A 19959-nucleotide genomic window follows, 5' to 3' on the forward strand; every position below is an offset into this window, starting at 1 on the left:
TGATCTCCAGGTTAGGGATAGGGCAAAGCAATCCTGCTCCTCCTGACATACGAAGTGCATTAAGATACTTATTTGCTCCAGGTATCTGTGCTAGCTTCACTTTAGCTGCTGTTACCCAGTGATGGGGAAATATGTCTGCTCACTGTTACGGTTAATTTTGGGGCTGCCAACATTGTTAAAATATTTAAATTCCCTTTGTGAAACCAGAAAAAGTGGCTTGCTGTTGGATTCTTATTGAAACAATAAATGCAGATGTTAGATTGTTTCTGTGTGCCTCTATTGTATCTATTCGATTAAAATTTTGAAATTTCTTTGCCTGGCACTGATATGTTTCTGCTTCTGTCAGAAAAGTAAATAGGAAAAGAAAGAAAATACTTGTTGCATGCCCTGGCAGTTTTCAACCAATGATATTCACACTTTGTGTTGTAAAATTGTTGTAAAATGGGAAGCTTTGTGCCAATGAGCATGCAGCTACATTTGAAAACGTTTCAGATAGAATAATCCTTCACACTGTACTCAAAATAATATAAAGTAATATGTCATGACAGCCACTGTGGTCAGCTTGTGCTTGTCGATTTTGGTCTGTGTGTATGATTTCAGAAACACTGTCCATAGTATTTGGAAATAGTTAATACCTTTAAGTTGGGCATGACCATCTGCTGGATGCATGATATAGGCTTTGCGCCACTTTCAATATTGTGTTTAGTGTAGGGATACAGCTTGGAAACAGGCCCTTCGGCTCACCGAATCTGCGCACACCAGGGATTACTCTTATTGCCCTTCTCTTGATAGATTGATTTTAAACCTGACACGAGAACAATAAACACTTTTGGTGTTAACCTAGCAAGTCCATCTCATCTCCAGCCCGCCTCTACCCTTTTGAATGCAAATCTAATAAACACTGTTCTATTAGGCCTTTCTATAGTTACACCTGTATGACTTTATGACTTTCTATGACTGACCTGCTGACTCTTTTCAGGAAATTCTGGCTGTTTAGTTAAGTTAATGCGATATTTTGATTGAGCACCTACTTAATGGTTGATTTTATAATGTGCAAGGCTTTCTTTTCCATTGAATGCAACCCGTGTGGTTTCGTTAAGTCTTTTGTTACTATTGCATCAAGAAATGTCATCACCCTCGCCCCAGCAACCCACATAATTTTGCTTTGCATGCACAAATTTGCCTTTCTTGGTCTATGTTTTACACCTCTTCAGACAGAAAGCAACATAAGGTGGCACAGTACCAGTCTGATGCAGTTGAATAGATTGGGGGCATTTAAGAGCAATTAATGACTCTTCCTTATTACCTGAACTGTTTGATGGCTCACAGTTTGTGTAATTTCAGATTGATTTCTATGCATTTTAACTATAAATCTCAAGCTGCTGCTTTTTACTTTTGATGTGAATATGCAAGAAAGGCCATGGGGAGAGAGAGAAACTGGTTTGTACGATGAGCTGGGCTGCATCCACAACCTTCTGCGATTTCTACCTGTCTTGCACAGACCAGTTGTAATCTTGATAGTGCTTTCTAGAACACATTTGTAGAAATTGCTAAGAGTCATTGGAGACTTGCAGAATTTCACCTTCTGAGGAAGCAGTGACTTTGGTGTGCTTTCTTGGCTGTAGCATTAATGTGATTGGACCAGCACTATTTGTTGTTAATATTTGCCCCGGAGAACTTAAAGCTCTTGTCCTTCTCCACTTCAGCACCGTTGTCATGGAGTAATACAGTGTGGAAACAGGCCCTTCGGCCCAACTTGCCCACACCGGCCAACAAGTCCCAGCTATACTGGTCCCACCTGCCTGTGCTTGGTCCATATCCCTCCAAAAAATCTGTCCTATCCATATACCTGTCTAACTGTTTTTTAAACAATGGGATAGTCCCAGCCTCAACTACCTCCTCAGGCCGCTTGTTCCATACACCCACCTCCCTTTGTGTGAAAATGTTACCCCTTGGATTCCTATTAAATCTTTTCCCCTTCATCTTGAACCTATGTCCTGTGGTCCTCTATTCCCCAACTCTGGTCAAGAGACTCTGTGCATCTACCTGATCTATTCCTCTCATGATTTTGTACACCTCTATAAGATCACCCCTCATCCTCCTACATTCCAAGGAATAGAAACCCAGCCTACTCAACCTCTCCCTAAAGCTCACACCCTCTTGTCCTGGCAACATCCTCATAAATCTTCTCTGAACCCTTTCAAGCTTGACAATATCTTTCCTATAACATGGTGCCCAGAACTGAACACAATATTCTAAATGCGGTCTCACCAACGTCTTATACAACTGCAACATAACCTCACAACTTCTGTACTCAATACTCTGACTGATGAAGGCCAATGTGCTAAAAGCCTTTTTGACCACCTACGAATCGACCTTCATGGAACCATGCACCTGCACGCCTAGATCTCTGCTCTACAACACTCCCCAGAGGCCTACCATTTACAGTGTAGGTCCTGCCCTTGTTAGACGTCCCAAAGTGCAACACCTCACACTTCTCTGTATTAAATTCCATCAACCATTCCTCAGCCCACCTGGCCAATCGATCCAGATCCTGATCTTTCACAACCAACTTCACTATCTGCAAAATCACTCACTTTTGTATTTTCATTTTTCCTTTTGAAATTCAACCATCTTAAATGTGATACATAAATTAGGTTTGTTTTATTTCGCCTCAATGTGTTAATACAACATCTTCTGTCCTTTAGTTTTGAGCAAAATAAACCCGTTTTAAAGTTTCAATAAAGTGTCTGCTTCTCGACTCTGTTGTGTAAATTCCCTGATAATCAGTTGAATGAGAACAATGCTCGGAAAACCGGATAAAGGAACATGTAACCCAATTAGCCGTCAATTTATTTAAATGGTGTCAATCTGTCAAATGGCCTTGGGGAAAAGCAGCTTTTCTTTCTGCTAATCATTGGCTATACATGCTGCAACTCATGTGAAATTAGAAATTAGAGTCAAGGTGTTACCTTTTTGTTTCCAAAAGTAGAATTAAAGAGTGCTTCTCATTTTGTGCTTTCATGGCCTTATATGTGAATAACTCTCCTGTTCCTAAAACTGGATAAACTTGGAGACAATGATATCTTCTGGAATAGAGTTTTCATTCAGTGCCTTAATTTATGTCAGATTATGTTAAATCGTACATCCTGTTTAATCCTGAGCTAAGTATCACATCTGTTCAGCATCAAGTCTGGTTATTCAACCTCCACAGCATTGCCTGCTGTTGACCCTATTTGAATTTTTGTTGATGCTTTGTTACCTACAAACTCAACAGGATAGAAATTTGCTTTTCAATTCCAGTCATAAATTGTGCAGCAGAAAAACAGATCCTTTGAGCCACCACATCAATGCGAGCCATCCTGCCTATCAATACCAATCTCACTTGCAATCTCAATGCCCTGCTCATTTAAGTACCTGTCCATGCGCCTCTTAACTATTGTTACTCTTCCTGCTTCCACCACTCTTTCTGAATAGCACTAATCCTGTGAAAAATTTACTCCTCAGATCCCCTTTAGACCTCTTCCCTCTCACTCTGAATCTTAGCCCTATAGTTTTACATACCCCTACCATGGGAAACACTATCCTATCTACCCTTTCTATGCCTCCACTAGTATCTATTTAAAGCTCAACAATTGGCTGTTTGATATTTAATCCCTAATTGATATTTAATATTTGCTCTTAGAAAGAGTTATTCAATTAGTTCAATTCCCACGATCTTGTTTGGTATGGCAGTTACAAATATCAGTCATTGGCATTGTTAAATGGAGTTCACATCTTCTGTATTGTTTTGTCTTGCTGCAGGTGAACACTCCCAACTCCCCAAACACTGACTTGTCAGCTTGGACTAGGAATGCATTTCCCACACAAACTGGATTGTTGCCACGTCTGCTGTGGTGTATAAGTGGCTAATTTAAAAGCACTTCCATTAATGCAAAATTGGACAAAGTTTTCCTACCTTAGAGATTTATAATGAAGCTCTGCATTATACTTGCAAATTGTCCACCATCGCATTTGTGAAACAAAAAGCAGGAAAACCTTTGATGATTTCATATTCACTAAAAATATAATTTTCCTAAATTCTCTTGAAGCCTACCGCACCTTGCTTTGCTGTTAAAAGCTGAATGTATTCCCACCTATATCTTGACATTGCATCAAAGACCTACGATTTGTAAGCTGTTGTTTTTAATGAAATCTTGCGCTTCCCAAGTAGTAAATTTCACCTCATTGTATTTGGGTTTTCTGGTTATTGCGCCAAATCTCCTGTCATTTTGCATTACAAATTAAAAGGTGAGGACATCAGGACAGGGATGTTGAATTGCTGGCTGTGCAATGCATCACTACTTCCTAAAGCAGTCTTTCATCAGATGAGTTGGTCTCCAGATTTTTGCTAACCATTCTTTTGTTGAAATAGAAAAAAAATTCTAGACCACCACTTTGAATAATTCCTTTAGAAATCTATTTAAATATTAGACTTTCAACATGGCAGCATTCCTACTCTTTTTCACTTCCTTGTTAAATTTCATCTTTCATTGCCGAACGTTGCAGAAACTATTAAGTTGCCAAAGGACCTATGCAACTTATCCAAAACACCAAATATTTGAATAATTCTTAGAAGACAGAATACATTCTCCTCTGTAAAGGCACATTCGTGGTATCTGGTTGAGAAGCCCATCAGTGCTCCAAGCAGTCAAGGGTAGAGTAGTGATTGAATTTTGGATGTGTTGGTCTCTACTCTGGTCATTGTCACACATCAAACATACCACTGAGCTAAACCTTTGGAAGAGCTTCCTCAATTATTTAATCAATAATTTTTATTTTAGTCAATCTCTGTGAAAGAAATGGCCACTGAAGACATCTTTACTCATTCATTAATTGTTGACATTGCTGTCAATGACAGCATTTATTTCTATCAAAAGTTACCCTTGAACTGAGGATTATGAGTCAACTTCATTCAAATGCCTGAAGTTGCAGGTTAGTCAGGCATGATGAGGATGATAGATTTCATTCCAAGAGTCGAGGGTATGATTGTCATATGTACTGACAGTGGAACAATGAAATGTTTACTTTCTGCAATAACACACAAATAACATAATAAATATAATATTCAGTAATCATAATAGAGCAAAAAGCAAAGCTCATATTGCAACCAAAGACAGTCCAAAGAAGATTATTGTTGTGTTTAGGAGTCTGATTGTTGCTGGGACAAACCTATTCTTGAACCTGGTGATCTATGTTTTCAGGCTCTTGTATCTTTTATATGGCAGTAACAAAATGAGAGCGTGTTCAAGAAGTGTGGATTTTTTATGAGGTAGCGCCTAAAAAATGCAACCAATATAATCAAAAATCCACACCATTCTAGCCACGCTCTCATTTTGCTACTATCATCAGAAAGAAGATACAGGAGCCTCCACCAAATCTCTTTGATTGTGGAGAGGTCAGTCGTTGGTAGTGTCCACTGCTCAGTCATCTCAGTTTCTGGGTGTTTGAGTTGTTGAATCACTTTGTGATTTTACCAGTCAGTATGCTCACTACTGTACACCTGTAGAAGTTTGATAGAATATTCGTCAACATATTAAATATCTTCAATCTTCAAAGAAAATAGAGGTGTTGATGTAAGTCCCCCAATAGTAGTAAAAGTCCCCGAAAAGCAGGTATTGGACACTTACAGAAGATTTTGAATATTGGACTGTTTAGGCTGAAAGAACGAAATATGCAAGCCATGAGTTTGTCAAAACGCTCAATGCTTTTTCTCTTGCATTTTTTTTGACAGGGGTACATATGATATATATGTAACAAAGGGTGGGCAGCCTCTGCTCGTTGGCAAATATGACAATCACGGCAGCTTCGGTGAGCTGGCACTGATGTACAACACTCCAAGGGCTGCTACGATCATTGCTACCACAGAAGGAGCTCTTTGGGGGCTGGTAAGTAACATTAAAATAGCAAAAATAAAATTGGGGAAGCCTGCCAAATATTTGTTTATTATTGAATGAACTGTTTCTTATCGGATTAAACAGTCTTTGTATTCACTTCTTTAAAAGATCTGAACTTTTGAAAATTGATTTCTTTTAAAGTTTAAGACTTATTTCTTAAATAAGACTTAAATATTGCTCAAATATTAATTCTTAAATATTAATCATGGCTGAGTATTTTGCGACCTGTGACACCTGGTGCTGCGTCAGTAATGGTGTTTAGAAAGGTACGGTATGGGTAGGACTACTTTCTAACATGTAGTCTAAGGAAGAAGAAATAAAAGGACTTAAGTGCAGCTAACATATGATTAGAAAGAAAACACAAGGCTGCATAAGAACATCAAGGCTGTCAGTCAAGGCTATATTCTGTAATCGTTTCCCTGTCTGGATAAAATTGGTACCATGGAAACTGGTTAGGAAAGAGATGCTGGGTCAGATACAGGTGACCCCTGCGTGGTTGGGATGGGGTGCAGGAGTAATGCGTTCTCTGCGAACAGTTTGCATCATGATCTTTCGTAACTTGAAGCTGTGTCATCTGCACATGCGTCAAGAAATGCAAGCTGAAAAAATAATTTTAGTCTGAAGAAGGGTCTCGACCCGAAACGTCACCCATTCCTTCTCTCCAGAGATGCTGCCTGTCCCGCTGAGTTACTCCAGCATTTTGTGTCTACCTGAAAAAATAATTGTTCATGTGAAAAAAATGAATACGTTTTCTAAGAGTGAATTTTTATTCTGTATCCCAGGTTGTTTTGGAAGTAATTTGTGAATTCCATGAGGACAAATTTATGTCTCCCATACTGTCAGAGTGTGGGGTCATTCTGTCGTTAAGATATTGCGGGACTTGTTGGAAGTTGTTTCAGGCCAAGTTAGAAATTAGGTTCACGCAATGATTTGTTTTTGTTTTGGAGCATCCTTAATTAAGGGAAAATGTTCCAAGATACAATTTGCAGAGTTTAATCAGACAAAAACTCATTGTACATCTTTGGCTGCTTGTTGATATTAATGCAGGAATTAAATTAACAAAGTATTAATTTGAATGGCAATTAATAATGTGGGGCAAGTATATTTTTCCCAACAGATCATGATATTTAGGTGGCTTTAAGATAGGCATCGTTATTCAGAGAAAGTAGGGATATGGATCATATGCAGGCAGATGGGATTAGTTTATCTTGGCATCAGACATTGTGGGATGAAGGGCCAGTTCCTGCGCTGCATTGCTTTATGTTCCAATATCACTTATTGAAGTAAAATACTGATTGTTATCTTATTACCAGTTAAATATTAAAAATCCTGCACAAAACGGACAAAGAGGGAAAAAAGGTAGTAAAAACACACACATAATGGACGCATTGCTAACTAGTTATATGATAAGAGGGAACTTGCTCATTGTGTTGTTTTTGGCCAATTTCATGTTTCTCATTGTGTCCACTAGTTAGGTGTGTGGTTTTGGTGCAAACTTTCAAGCAAAACAAGGACAAATAAATCTTGTCAATGTATTTACCAAAGCTGGAAGTTCTTTAAAGAAGTTTTATGATTTGAAGTTGGCTTTTTTCTAACTGTTGATTGTTATTTTGGTGTGTAATGTAAGGTTGTTTCAGATCTGGTGGTTCAATATGATGGTTCAAATGAATTTCCTTTTTTTGCATACAGTTCAGTAAAGATATGCTAGATGATTGAGGAAGTAGCCATATACAATGCCTTTGATGAGCAATGGAATTGACTGCTACTACTTGTATCCATCCACCAAAATCTTTCTATTGATGGGTACAATGCAAAAATTGCGAGTTACCTCAGCAAGATCCCAAACTGGATCTTCCTTGCAGAGAAATGTATGATCAGCCTCTCGTAGCATCTGCATCTATTGACTATTGTTGTCCGATGACCCCAAGAGAGCTTTTTGATCAACAGAGGATCTGTTGATATCACTGTCAGTAAGTTGGATTTAGGTGGAACTTATGTCTGAGTTGAAATCAAGAACTGGAAAAAGAAGCAATGTTTTAAGACTTTTTGTCCTTTGGCCCCACTGGAAACTGTGTAGCTATGTGACAAATGTGGTGCTCATATAATTAGAGAAAAATATTGTGTAGGAAGGAACTGCAGATGCTAGTTTACACTGAAGATAGGCACACAATGCTGGTGTAACTCAGCGGGTCAGACAGCATCTCTGGAGAAAAGGAATAGGTGATGGTTCGGGTCGAGGCCATTCCTCAGATTGGGTCTGAAGAAGAGTCTTGATCCAAATCTCGACCCTATTCCTTTCCTCCAGATATTCTGCCTGACCCGCTGAGTTACTGCAGCATTTTGTGTCTATCTTTGGAGAAAAATATTGCTTGTGAGAATATGCTAAATCCAGATCCGCACACTTACACTCGCAATGGAAGTCAGTGCTAATGCTTGAGAGTAAAGCTGTCCTTGATCTGTTATTGACAGCTACAGAGCAACTCTGCCCCTTTGCAGATAACCAATAATGAGTGTAAAACGTCAAGATATCTTTGAGTTAGTCAGATCACTAATATTGTTACCTTGCAAGGTCTGCTGTCATTGTGCTGCTGTATACAGTTGAAGACTGAATCACTTATCTGGTTTTTTCCAGTACCTCATTTCCAATTGAAATTAGGTCACATGCTTTGATGAAATTAGAAATCCTCTCCAACAACATCAGCCACTGGACGTTTTTAAGTATTGTACCAATTAATTTTGAAATGAGCACATAAGTTGAAAAGCTAGGAGACCGAGTTTCCACATGTCTTTTGAAGTACAAATGTTTATATATCACTTTTTACAAAAAACTAATCGGAGTCGTGTTTTCAAATGTCAATCCTTGAGATTGCTCCCGCAATCTGAGCACAGACAGTTGTGGATGCTTCCTGTAATAGCATGTAAGACAGATTGTGAAGATTTTAATCATTTATGCCAGAGCTTACCAATTCAAACGCCTCTGCAGATGGATATAGTTTCTGTGTGTCTAGACAGCGTGGAAATAAATGTCACAGAATATGGAGTGGAAAATTTGGCTGAGTGCAATTTCTGATCTGCACAAACAATTCAAATATCTCTTACATAATTAGTTTTATTTTGAGATACAGCATGGAAACAAGCCCTTTGACCCACCCAGTCCATGCCGACCATTGATCACCCGTTCACACTAGTTCTATGTTATCCCACTTTCTCATCCACTCCCCGCACGCTAGGGGCAATTTACAGAGGCCAATTAATTTACAAACCTGTACGTCTGGGATGTGGGAAGAAACCGGGGCACCTGGAGGAAATCCACGCGGTCACGGAGAACATGCAAACTCCACACAGACAGCACCGGAGGTCAGGATCGAACCAGGTCTCTGGCTTTGTGAGGCAGCGGCTCTATCAGCTGTGCCACAGTGTCATCATTAATGTGTTGGGAATTGTTGCTTGTATGCTAATGGTATGGATTTATACAATCAGTGGTTAAATAGCCATTTATTTTCACTACACATTATTTTATATTGCTCAGCCTAAATTCTCACCATGATACAATTGCCATCTCCAAGCTCAATTAATCCAATGCTTTCCTGTCTGGTTCAGTTTTCTCTTGTCTATCAGTGCAGCATCTGAAAACAAAGTGCTGTTACAATTCAAAAATATAGAAGGACAAAAGCTAAAAAGAATACATTGCTAAAATTTCATGAAAAATCTTTCATGTTCGAGTTGATTACTCATGAAGTGCAATAATTAGTGTACAGAAAAATGGTTTTGAATAAATGGACGTAAATGGTAAGGAGTTACATTTTTATAAGAATGGTGTGTGTAATGTGTATACATATGCATATACACTGAAAATATGCATCACTAAAGCACAGGATCTATCGATAATAGTGATTGGAGACTGGGATTGCTTGCTTGGTATTGCTACCAAAAGGCATGTTTTATATAATGTTCAAAGGAAACAGAACTTATGACAGAAGCCACAGCCATTTCCTTCCATCACGTCAGTTATTTTGCCAGAAAAAGCCTCATTTGGTGTTTTGTTGCTCAGAAATCATCCATGAAATAAATTAGTGGCTGGGCTTGATTTTCACTGTCAGGAATTAGCATTGCCATTAAATGCAGCCCAGAGATGTAAGTAGATATTTTCATGATCAAGAACTTCAGGTTATCTTAATTATGTTAATTTTGCATTCAGTTATTTGCGCTATTCTGGTTTACATGTACTTCCATTATGTAGATTTTGAACGGATGAAAATATGATTAGTTTGAGTTTCTTCCCCCCCCCCCCAACATCCCCAATAATCAGTCTGAAGGGTCCGGACCTGAAATGTCCGCCGGCCCATGTTCTTCAGAGACACTGCCTGACCCACTGAGTTACTATAGCGCTCTGTCTTCATCTGTTTGAGATTCCGTATTTCATATAATTTGTACCATAGTCATGCCATGATTTCATAATTTCCCTTATTCGCATTGAAGACCTTGGATTCAGATTGTACCAAGCAATGTTTGATTTTTATTTGCAATTCCACAATATTGTGATTAGTTTATCTTTAAGAGCCCTTAATGTCCAGGTCATCAATTAACCTTATTATTCCCTATTATTCATAAGCAGATCTAAAATAGTCAATTCCTTTATTGGCTCCTCGACACGTTGATCTCGACAACATCTCTTGTACAATCAATAAATGCATTCTCTACACCATTAATGTTAATTTTGTTTTCCCACTCAATGTTAATTAAATTATCTGTTATAAAAAGCTTGCTATCTGGTAGGTATTTCTTTGCTTTTCAGGCCTTTATGCTGGGAGATGCAAAGCTGTGGTCTGTAGTACCACCACTGGCTGAATGATAGAATTACAGTGCCCTCCATAATGTTTGGGACAAAGACTCATCATTTATTTATTTGCCTCTGTACACCACAATTTGAGATCTGTAATAGAAAAAAATCAGGTGGTTACAGTGTACATTGTCAGATTTAATTAAAGGCCATTTTTATACATTTTAGTTTCACCATGTAGAAATTACAGCTGTGTTTATACATAGTTCACCCCCCCCCCCCCCCCCCCCCATTTCAGGGCACCATAATGTTTGGGACACATGGCTTCACAGGCGTTTACAATTGCTCAGGTGTGTTTAATTGCCTCCTTAATGAAGGTATAAGAGAGTTCTCAGCACCTCGTCTTTCCACCAGTCTTTCCATCACCGTTGGAAACTTTTATAGCTGTTTATCAACATGAGGACCAAAGTTGTGCCAATGAAAGTCAAAGAAGCCATTATGAGACTGAGAAACAAGAATAAAACGGTTAGAGACATCAGCCAAACCTTAGGCTTACCAAAATCAACTGTTTGGAACATCATTAAGAAGAAAGAGAGCACTGGTGAGCTTACTAATCGCAAAGGGACTGGCAGGCCAAGGAAGACCTCCACAGCTGGTAACAGAAGAATTCTCTCTATAATAAAGAAAAATCCCCAAACACCTGTCTGACAGATCAGAAACACTCTTCAGGAGTCAGGTGTGGATTTGTCAATGATCACTGTCCACCGAAGACTTCATGAACAGAAATACAGAGGCTACACTGCAAGATGCAAACCATTAGCCGCAAAAATAGTATGGTCAGGTTACAGTTTGCCAAGAAGTACTGGAAAAAGGTCTTGTGGACAGATGAAACGAAGATTAACTTGTATCAGAGTGATGGCAAGAGCAAAGTACAGAGGAGAGAAGGAACTGCCCAAGATCCAAAGCATACCACTTCATCTGTGAAACACAGCGGTGGGGGTGTAATGGCCTGGGCATGTATGGCTGCTGAAGGTACTGGCTCACTTATCTTCATTGATGATACAACTGCTGATGGTAGTAGCATAATGAATTCTGAAGTGCTCTATCTGCTCAAGTTTAAACAAATGCCTCAAAACTCATTGGCTGGCTGTTCATTCTATAGCAAGACAATGATCCCAAACATACTGCAAAAGCAACAAAGGAGTTTTTCAAAACTAAAAAATGGTCAATTCTTGAGTGGCCAAGTCAATCACCCGATCTGAACCCAATTGAGCATGTCTTTTATATGCTGAAGAGAAAACTGAAGGGTACTAGCCTCCAAAACAAGCATAAGCTAAAGATGGCTGCAATACAGGCCTGGCAGAGCATCACCAGAGAAGACACCCAGCAACTGGTGATGTCCATGAATCGCAGACTTCAAGCAGTCATTGCATGCTAAGGATATGCAACAAAATACTAAACATGACTACTTTCATTTAAATGACATTGCTGTGTCCCAAACATTATGGTGCCCTGAAATGGGGGGACTATGTATAAACTCTGCTGTAATTTCTACATGGTGAAACCAAAATGTGTAAAAATGGCCTTTATTAAAATCTGATAGTGTGCACTTTAACCGCATGTGATTTTTTTTCCTATTACAAATCTCAAATTGTGGAGTACAGAGGCAAATAAATAAATGATGGGTCTTTGTCCCAAACATTATGGAGGGCACTGTATATAATCTGGCATTAAGAATCTATAATGGATACCATTTGTAGATTATTTAAAATAATTATAATTGAAATTAAGACATACAGCATGAAACAAACCTTTCAGCCCAACTCGTCCATGCTGACCAAGATGCCCATCTAAGCTTGTTCCATTTGCCTATCGTTTGATCTGTGTTAACTACTTCCTCTGCAGTTTATTCCATTTAAATTCTTTAATATTCCTATTAAATCTTTCCCCCCACACCTTAAACCTAAGCCTCTAGTTCTTTATTCTCCCACTCGGGTATTTCCTTTGGGGTTTTTTTGTTGCACATGAAGCTCCGCTATCTTTACAACAGTGGATTTCTTGTAGTTTTGCCCGTGATGTATCTGAGGCTTTGCCATTTTAACATCACAAAGCTGTTAATGCATTGCACAAGACTTATTAAAGAAAATCAGTATGCAGTGATTGAATGTTATGTTCAATCAAATTGTATGTTGGGATCTATTGCCGTTCTAAAAGAATTTTACAATTAATTGAATGGCAGAGCCCCGGGGAGTGTTGTAGAGCAGTGGGATCTTAGTGTGCAGGTACATAATTCCTTGAAAGTGGCATCATCGGTCAGGGTATTTAGTATAGAAGTTGGAATGTTATGTTACAGTTGTACAGATGTTGGTGAGGCTGCATTTGGATTATCCATCACACTGCTATTGGGAGGATGGTGTGAAGTTGGAAAGAGTGCACCCATTACCACCGGGTGACGCCATACGATGGCAGCCTCGCCAACAGTCTGTCTCGTCCTTTTCTTCTTTTGTTGTTTTTAGTCTGTTGTTAAATGTATGTTTTAGGGGGGGGGGGGGGGGGGGTTGAAGAAACTTTTGAAAATCTCTTTCCTCGTCGGAGATATAACCTTTTCTGTATCGTATCTCCGTCTGCACTGCGGCCAAACATCATGGAGCTGGCGGTCCCTTTGCTGGGGATCGACTTCGGGAGCTCCAAACGCCGGAGCCTGCAGACTTAACATCATGGAGCTCACGGTCCCTTGGTTGGGGATCGACTTAGAGCTCCAACCGCTGGAGCTTCAATCGCCCCGATCGCGGGAGCTTTGATCGTTCCGAGGCGGGAGGTTCGATCGCCCGCTGCGGGAGCTTCGATCGCCCCGACCAGTGAGAAAAGAGGCGAAGAAGATAATACGTTATTGCCTTCTGTCAGTGCGCTGTGGTGGATGTTTATGTTAATTTTTATGTAGTTGTGTGTCTTGTTGCCTTTTTGATATGACTGTATGGAAAATCAAATTTTTTGTATGTTTTTATGTACTTGGCTAATAAATTAATTATAATTACAGAAGATTTACAAGAAAGTTGCCTGGACTTGGGGGCCTGAGCTGTTGGGAGAGATAAGGCAGGCTGGGATGACTCCAAGGAGTAAGGAGGGTGAAAGGTGTTCATAGAGATGAATAAGATCATGAAGGGAATATATAGGGTAAATGCACAGAGGCTTTTACCCAGAGCGGGGGAATCAAGAACCAGGGGACATAGATTTAAGGTCAGGGGGGGAAGATTTGAAAGAAACCTGCGGGGCAATTTTTTCACACAGACGGTTGTGGGTATATGGAACAAGCTGCCAGAGATAGTTAAGGCCGGCACTATAACAGCATTTAAAAGACATTTGGGCAAGGTACGTGGGTGGACAGGGAAGGTTTAATGGGGTATGGGCCAAATGGAGAGGTGCCATTTTGCGTCAGGATCCTTCGCCAGACTGATTAGGGGGGAAGGAACATAGAAAAAGCTTGGCAAGTGATCGGTGGATGCAGGTGAAGGGGACCAGGGTTGATTGAAAGATGGGTGGAGTCTGTGACAAAGGCTCGTGATGAAAAGGAAACAAAAACCTACAGTCCTGCTTTGACTGCATTGATTGGAATGTGTTCAGGGAAGTAACCTCAAGCCTTGATGAATGTACAGACACCGTGACATCATGTGTCAGCTTTTCATATCATCATATCATATACATACAGCCGGAAACAGGCCTTTTCGGCCCTCCAAGTCCGTGCCGCCCAGTGATCCCCGTACATTAACACTATCCTACACCCACTAGGGACAATTTTTACATTTACCCAGCCAATTAACCTACATACCTGTACGTCTTTGGAGTGTGGGAGGAAACCGAAGATCTCGGAGAAAACCCACGCAGGTCACGGGGAGAACGTACAAACTCCTTACAGTGCAGCACCCGTAGTCAGGATCGAACCTGAGTCTCCGGCGCTGCATTCGCTGTAAAGCAGCAACTCTACCGCTGCACTACCGTGCCGCTGTGAGGACAGTTACATTCCCACTAGGACACGGACCCGGATCAGGTTCAACAACGACAAGCCTTGGTTTACAGCAGAACTCGGACTGCTCCGCCAGTCTAAAGATGAGGCCTACAGGAGCGGGGATGCAAACCTCTGCAGGCAGGCCAAGTCCAAGCTGAGAAGAGGAATCAGAGCTGCCAAGGAAAGGTACTCTGAGAAGTTGAGGTGCAAGTTCTCAGCTAAAGACTCATCTTCAGTGTGGAAGGGCTTGTAAGAAATCACCAGCTACAAGGAGAAAACTCCCCTGCTCCTTGGACAATCGTCAGCTGACCAACGACCCGAAACGTCGCCCATTCCTTCTCTCCTGCGATGCTACCTGACCTGCTGAGTTACTCCAGCATTTTGTGAATAAATACCTACTGCAGGTTTGATAGACAGAAACATAACCCTGGTATCCCCTCCCTTCCTCACCCCTCCCCCATCACTACTTCACACCCACTTACAGCCTGACCAGTCTGCAAAGACTGGGCCCTCCTCCACTATCCACCCCCTCCTTGCTCCTCAGTCTGGCCACTTCTCCATCAATAACAATAGAAATTGAGAAGGTGGAAAAGCTATTCAGGAGACAGAAGTCAGAAATCTCCAGGACCGGACAATGTTTCCCCCTCTACCCTCAAGCTCTGTGCCGAACAACTGGCACCAGTCTACACAGTCTTTTTCAATCAGTCCCTGCAAATCTGCACTGTTCCTGCCTGCTTCAAAGTCTCCACTATTGTTCCTGTACCCAAAACGCCAAGGATTACTGGTCTTAATAAATACAGGCCTGTCACACTGACCTCTGTAATTATGAAAACCCTTGAAACATGTGCTGGCCCACCTGAAAAATATCACAAACCCCCTGCTAGACTCCCTGCACTTTGCATACTGGGCCATTAGATCAGTGGATGACGCAGTCAACCTAGGCCTGCACTTCATCCTCCAACACCTAGACCGCCAGGGAACCTATGCAAGGATTTTGTTTGTGGATTTTAGCTCTGCATTCAACACCATTTTGCCAGAACTACTATGCTCCAAACTCTCACCGTTGACTGTGCCTGAACTCCACTGTCAGTGGATCACCAACTTTCTGACAGACAGGAGACGGCATGTGAGGCTAGGAAAGCACATCTTGGACCCGCAGACCCTCGGCGTAGGAGCACCGCAAGGCTGCGTACTCTTCCCTCTCCTTTACTCACTCTATACCAATGACTGCACCTCCAAGAGACCTCTGTCAAGCTTCTATTGTTTGTGGACGACACAACCCTAATTGGGCTGATCCAGGATGGGGAGGAATCTGCCCACAAACAGGAAATGATACAGCTGGCATCCTGGTGCCATCACAACAACCTTGAGCTCAATGCTCTTAAGACAGTGGAATTGATTGTAGACTTTAGGAGAGCTCCCCCTCCCCTCCCCCCACTCACCATCAGCAACACCACAGTCACATCTGTGGAGTCATTTAGTTCCTTGGAACCATCATCTCCAGGGACCTTAAATGGGAGGCCACCATCGACTTCTCAGTCAGAAAGACCCAACAGAGGATTACTTCCTGCGGCGGCTGAGAAAACACAATCTGACACAGGCAATGATGGTCGAGTTTTATACTGCCCTCGTAGAGTCTGTCCTCACCTTCTCCATCATGGTCTGGTTTGGCTCAGCCACCAAGCATGACATCCGGAGGCTGCAACGCATTCTTGTTAGCCAGGGGTGTTAGCCACAGTCTGCCAGTGTGAGTAAAAATATGTTGCATGGCTTACAGAAAAAACACAGATGAGACACTTCTTGTATGCCAGCCATACGGAGATAGTACGGTTGATTTAGCTAAAGCTGCAAGTCACAGTAAAGACTACAACTGCCTTCTCTGGAAGTGGCTAACGACTTCTGGAGAAACAAAACTTAGCTTAGGAAAACACATTAAAAGGTTGTTCGTCACAAGATAGGCGGAGTATGTGTCAAGCGGGAATGTTGTTTGTCTCTGCCTATAAAGACTGACTGAATGTAACCAAGTCAGGCGAGACTCATACAGATGCTGGTCCTCTGTGAGACGCTCCCTCATAAGAGAATAAAATCAGGCAACCGTCGAGTAACTAATAACTAAGTGTGGACACTGAATTTATTTATCCATAGCCAGTGACAAACTGTACACTGCAAGGGCCAGGAAGTGAGAGGCTAAAATCATCTCTGACCCCTCTCACCCAGGCCACAAACTCTTGGAAGTACTTCCCTCTGGGAGGCGACTCCGGATTGTCAAAGCCGCCACAGCCAGACATAAAAACAGCTTTTTTCCACGCGCAGTAGCTCTACTCAACAGTCAAAAGTCTGTAGTGTCCTTTGCTCTGGTATTTTATTTTATTCTTCACATGTTTAAATTATAATGTTTTATTTTTAATTGTCTACTGTACATCGTGTTGTTATCCTTGCGTGCAAAGTACCAAGGCAAATTCCGTGTATGCATACATACCTGGTTTGTAAAATTTATTCAATTCAATTCAAAGGGGGTGTCAGGAGTGAAATGTAAAGCCAGATGGAGGGAAATTAATGATAGGGGATTGGGGAGGGGAAAGAGGGGAGATAAAATAAAAAATAGGGACTCGGGGATGGGAGATGAGTATGTCGGAGAGGAAAAGTGAAAAGTTATCTGGTCGTTGATTGAAAGGGAGGAGTTAGAAAGTGAGAACACTGGCAAAAGAATGGAGGATTTGCTAAAGGAAGACCTGCCTCAGAAAAGGGGACAAATAAACACGCTGAGCTCGTATCACAGATGGATGATTGGCACGGACTGAAATCGAATCACTTGAAAAATTCAGTATTGAGTCCAGAAGGCAACTCAAATTAGACATAAAATGTTGGAGTAACTCGGGACAGGCAGCATCTCTGGAAAGAAGGAATGGGTGACATTTCAGGTTGAGACCCTTCTTCAGACTGAAAGTCACAGGAAAGGGGAACAAGAGATATGGACAATAATGTAGAGAGATATAGAACAAATGAATGAAAGATATGCAAACAAGTAACAATGATAAAAGGAACCAGGTCATTGTTAGCTGTAGCTCGGTGAGAAAGAAAGACTTGGGTGTGGGAGGAATGGAGAGAGGGAATGCAGGTGTTACTTGAAGTTATAGAAATCAATGTTCATACCCCTAAGTTGTAAACTGCCCAAGTGAAATATGAGATGCTGTTCCTCCAATTTGCATTTAGCCTCACTCTGACAATGGAGGAGGCCTAGGACAAAAAGGTCAGTGTGGGAAGGGGAATTAAAGTGTTTAGCAACCGGGAAATCAGGTGGGTTCAGGCAGTCTTGGTTCATAACATTTATTCAATTCAATTCAAAAGGATGTCGGGAGTGAAATGTAAAGCCAGAAGGAGGGAAATTAATGGTGTTCAGCGAAACGATCGCCCAGTGTACATTTGGTCTCGCCAATGTATAAGAGTCCACATCTTGAACAGCGGATACAGTCGATGTAACAGGCTACACACATTGTTGTCTAAAAAAGGGGGAATGAAGCAATAAAAGGAAACTGAACTGTCAGTCTCAAACTTAACAGCCACGCTATCCTTGTTAGCCAGGGGTGTGTACTTTCAATTTGACTAATCATGGGTTTACTGCATAGGATGGTATTCCTTGAATTCTGGTGCGAGCATTGGGAGATGGTGAGTGTTTTTGATTGAATTTGGCAGGACTTGTGGACAGTCTGTGTTGAGGGTGAAGGAGTGGAGTGAGTTAGTGATATTTGGCGTCCGTGCAGTGTATTTGTAACCGTCAATAATAGGGGAATGAAAAGCCTTGTGGAACTGCGGAGAACAAAGTTGCAAACTGAATGCATTATATTTCAGTGAGGCCAGAATGAGGGTCAGGTGCATGAACAACTAATCCAATTGAATGGTAGAAAAAGCCAGGCAAACTGAATGGTCTACATCCATATTGCTAATTCTGCTAATTATTTTGAACATATTTTACATTTTTTTGAAATTTTACAGACGATTCTTAGTTTTAAATTAAATTAAATTTTATGCCCACTCAAAAGCCACCAGAAGCAGTTTAGATCGTAACCCTTACGACTGAGATTTAAATACTAACGAAAACTGGAGAAGACGAAACAATAGTATCTATCGGCCTGCACCACATACATAACTTTATTGTTTTTTTTTGGATGTGCCAGGACAAAATAAAAACTAGTTATTTGAGATGTGTGGGGGCTGTAACCTGAAGAATTCTGTACTTTCCAAAAATGTGTTCTGTTGGTTAAGATTTCTATTGGTTCATTTTCCTTTTTCTTTGCAGGACCGTGTTACATTTCGGCGAATAATTGTGAAAAACAATGCAAAGAGGAGGAAGGTGTATGAATCATTCATTGAATCAGTTCCTCTGTTGAAATCGCTGGAGGTATAGTTGTTTTCTTGTACACCTGTGCACTAGCATTATCCTGCACACCAGGAACAATTTATAATTTTTACCAAAGCCAATTAACATACAAATCTGTATGGCTTTGGAGGACCTACAGATTTGTAGGTTAATTGGCTCTGATAAAAATTGTAAGTATGTTTCTGCTGTGTAGGAAACCGGAGCACCCGGAGGAAACCCATCTGGTCACAGGGAGAAGATAAAACTCTGTCCAGACATCACCCAGAGTTTTGGATCAAACCAGAGACTCTGGCGCTGTAAAGCAGCAACTCTAGCACTGCCCCACTGTGCCAATTAGAGAACAAAGAACATTTAGTTAGCATAGTAACACTCTGAGACATATTGGCGTTATCAGGTGGAATTTCATGTAAGCTGTATGATATCACAGCCGTTAATCAAAAGCTTGGCTAAAGAGTTTTGGAGGAAGGGAACAGGGGCTGAGGTGTTTTATTCGGGTGCCTTCCAATATTTTGGATCCTGCAGTTGAAGCGCATTGCCCAATAATGGACATAAGAATGGAGCAAGAGGAGCGCCAAAGATCTGTTGACTAATGCTGGTCAGAACGAGTGCAGCTGCTTCCAATCTTGCAGGTTCAATCCTGAGCTGCAGTGCTGTCTGCGTAAAGTTTCCATCTTCACTCTGAATGCATGTGATTATCTTAGGTGTTCCAGTTTCCTCCCGAATCTCAGACATGCTGGGTTAACTGGCTACTGTAAATACCGTGGTGCAGTTGACTACTAGGGAACCAGGGTTGTGTAACTGGCCTATGTGAGAGAATAAGTTAACAGCAACGTAAGGGGATGGAATTGGTTTGATAGGTTTT

The 19959-nt window shown here is 41.1% G+C and overlaps 1 protein-coding gene across 1 annotated transcript in view; it reads left to right on the forward strand.

Annotated features, from left to right (window-relative positions):
• The window catches only part of prkar2aa (protein kinase, cAMP-dependent, regulatory, type II, alpha A), a 150928-nt gene that overhangs the window by 112094 nt on the left and 18875 nt on the right, over positions 1 to 19959 (forward strand). Inside the window, exons 6-7 of the mRNA XM_078414225.1 lie at positions 5774 to 5927; positions 19017 to 19118. Coding sequence (XP_078270351.1) covers positions 5774 to 5927; positions 19017 to 19118 — 256 coding nt within the window. The remainder of the gene's footprint in view (positions 1 to 5773; positions 5928 to 19016; positions 19119 to 19959) is intronic.

This window comes from Rhinoraja longicauda, chromosome 17, assembly GCF_053455715.1.
Source record: "Rhinoraja longicauda isolate Sanriku21f chromosome 17, sRhiLon1.1, whole genome shotgun sequence".
NCBI lineage: Eukaryota > Metazoa > Chordata > Chondrichthyes > Rajiformes > Arhynchobatidae > Rhinoraja > Rhinoraja longicauda.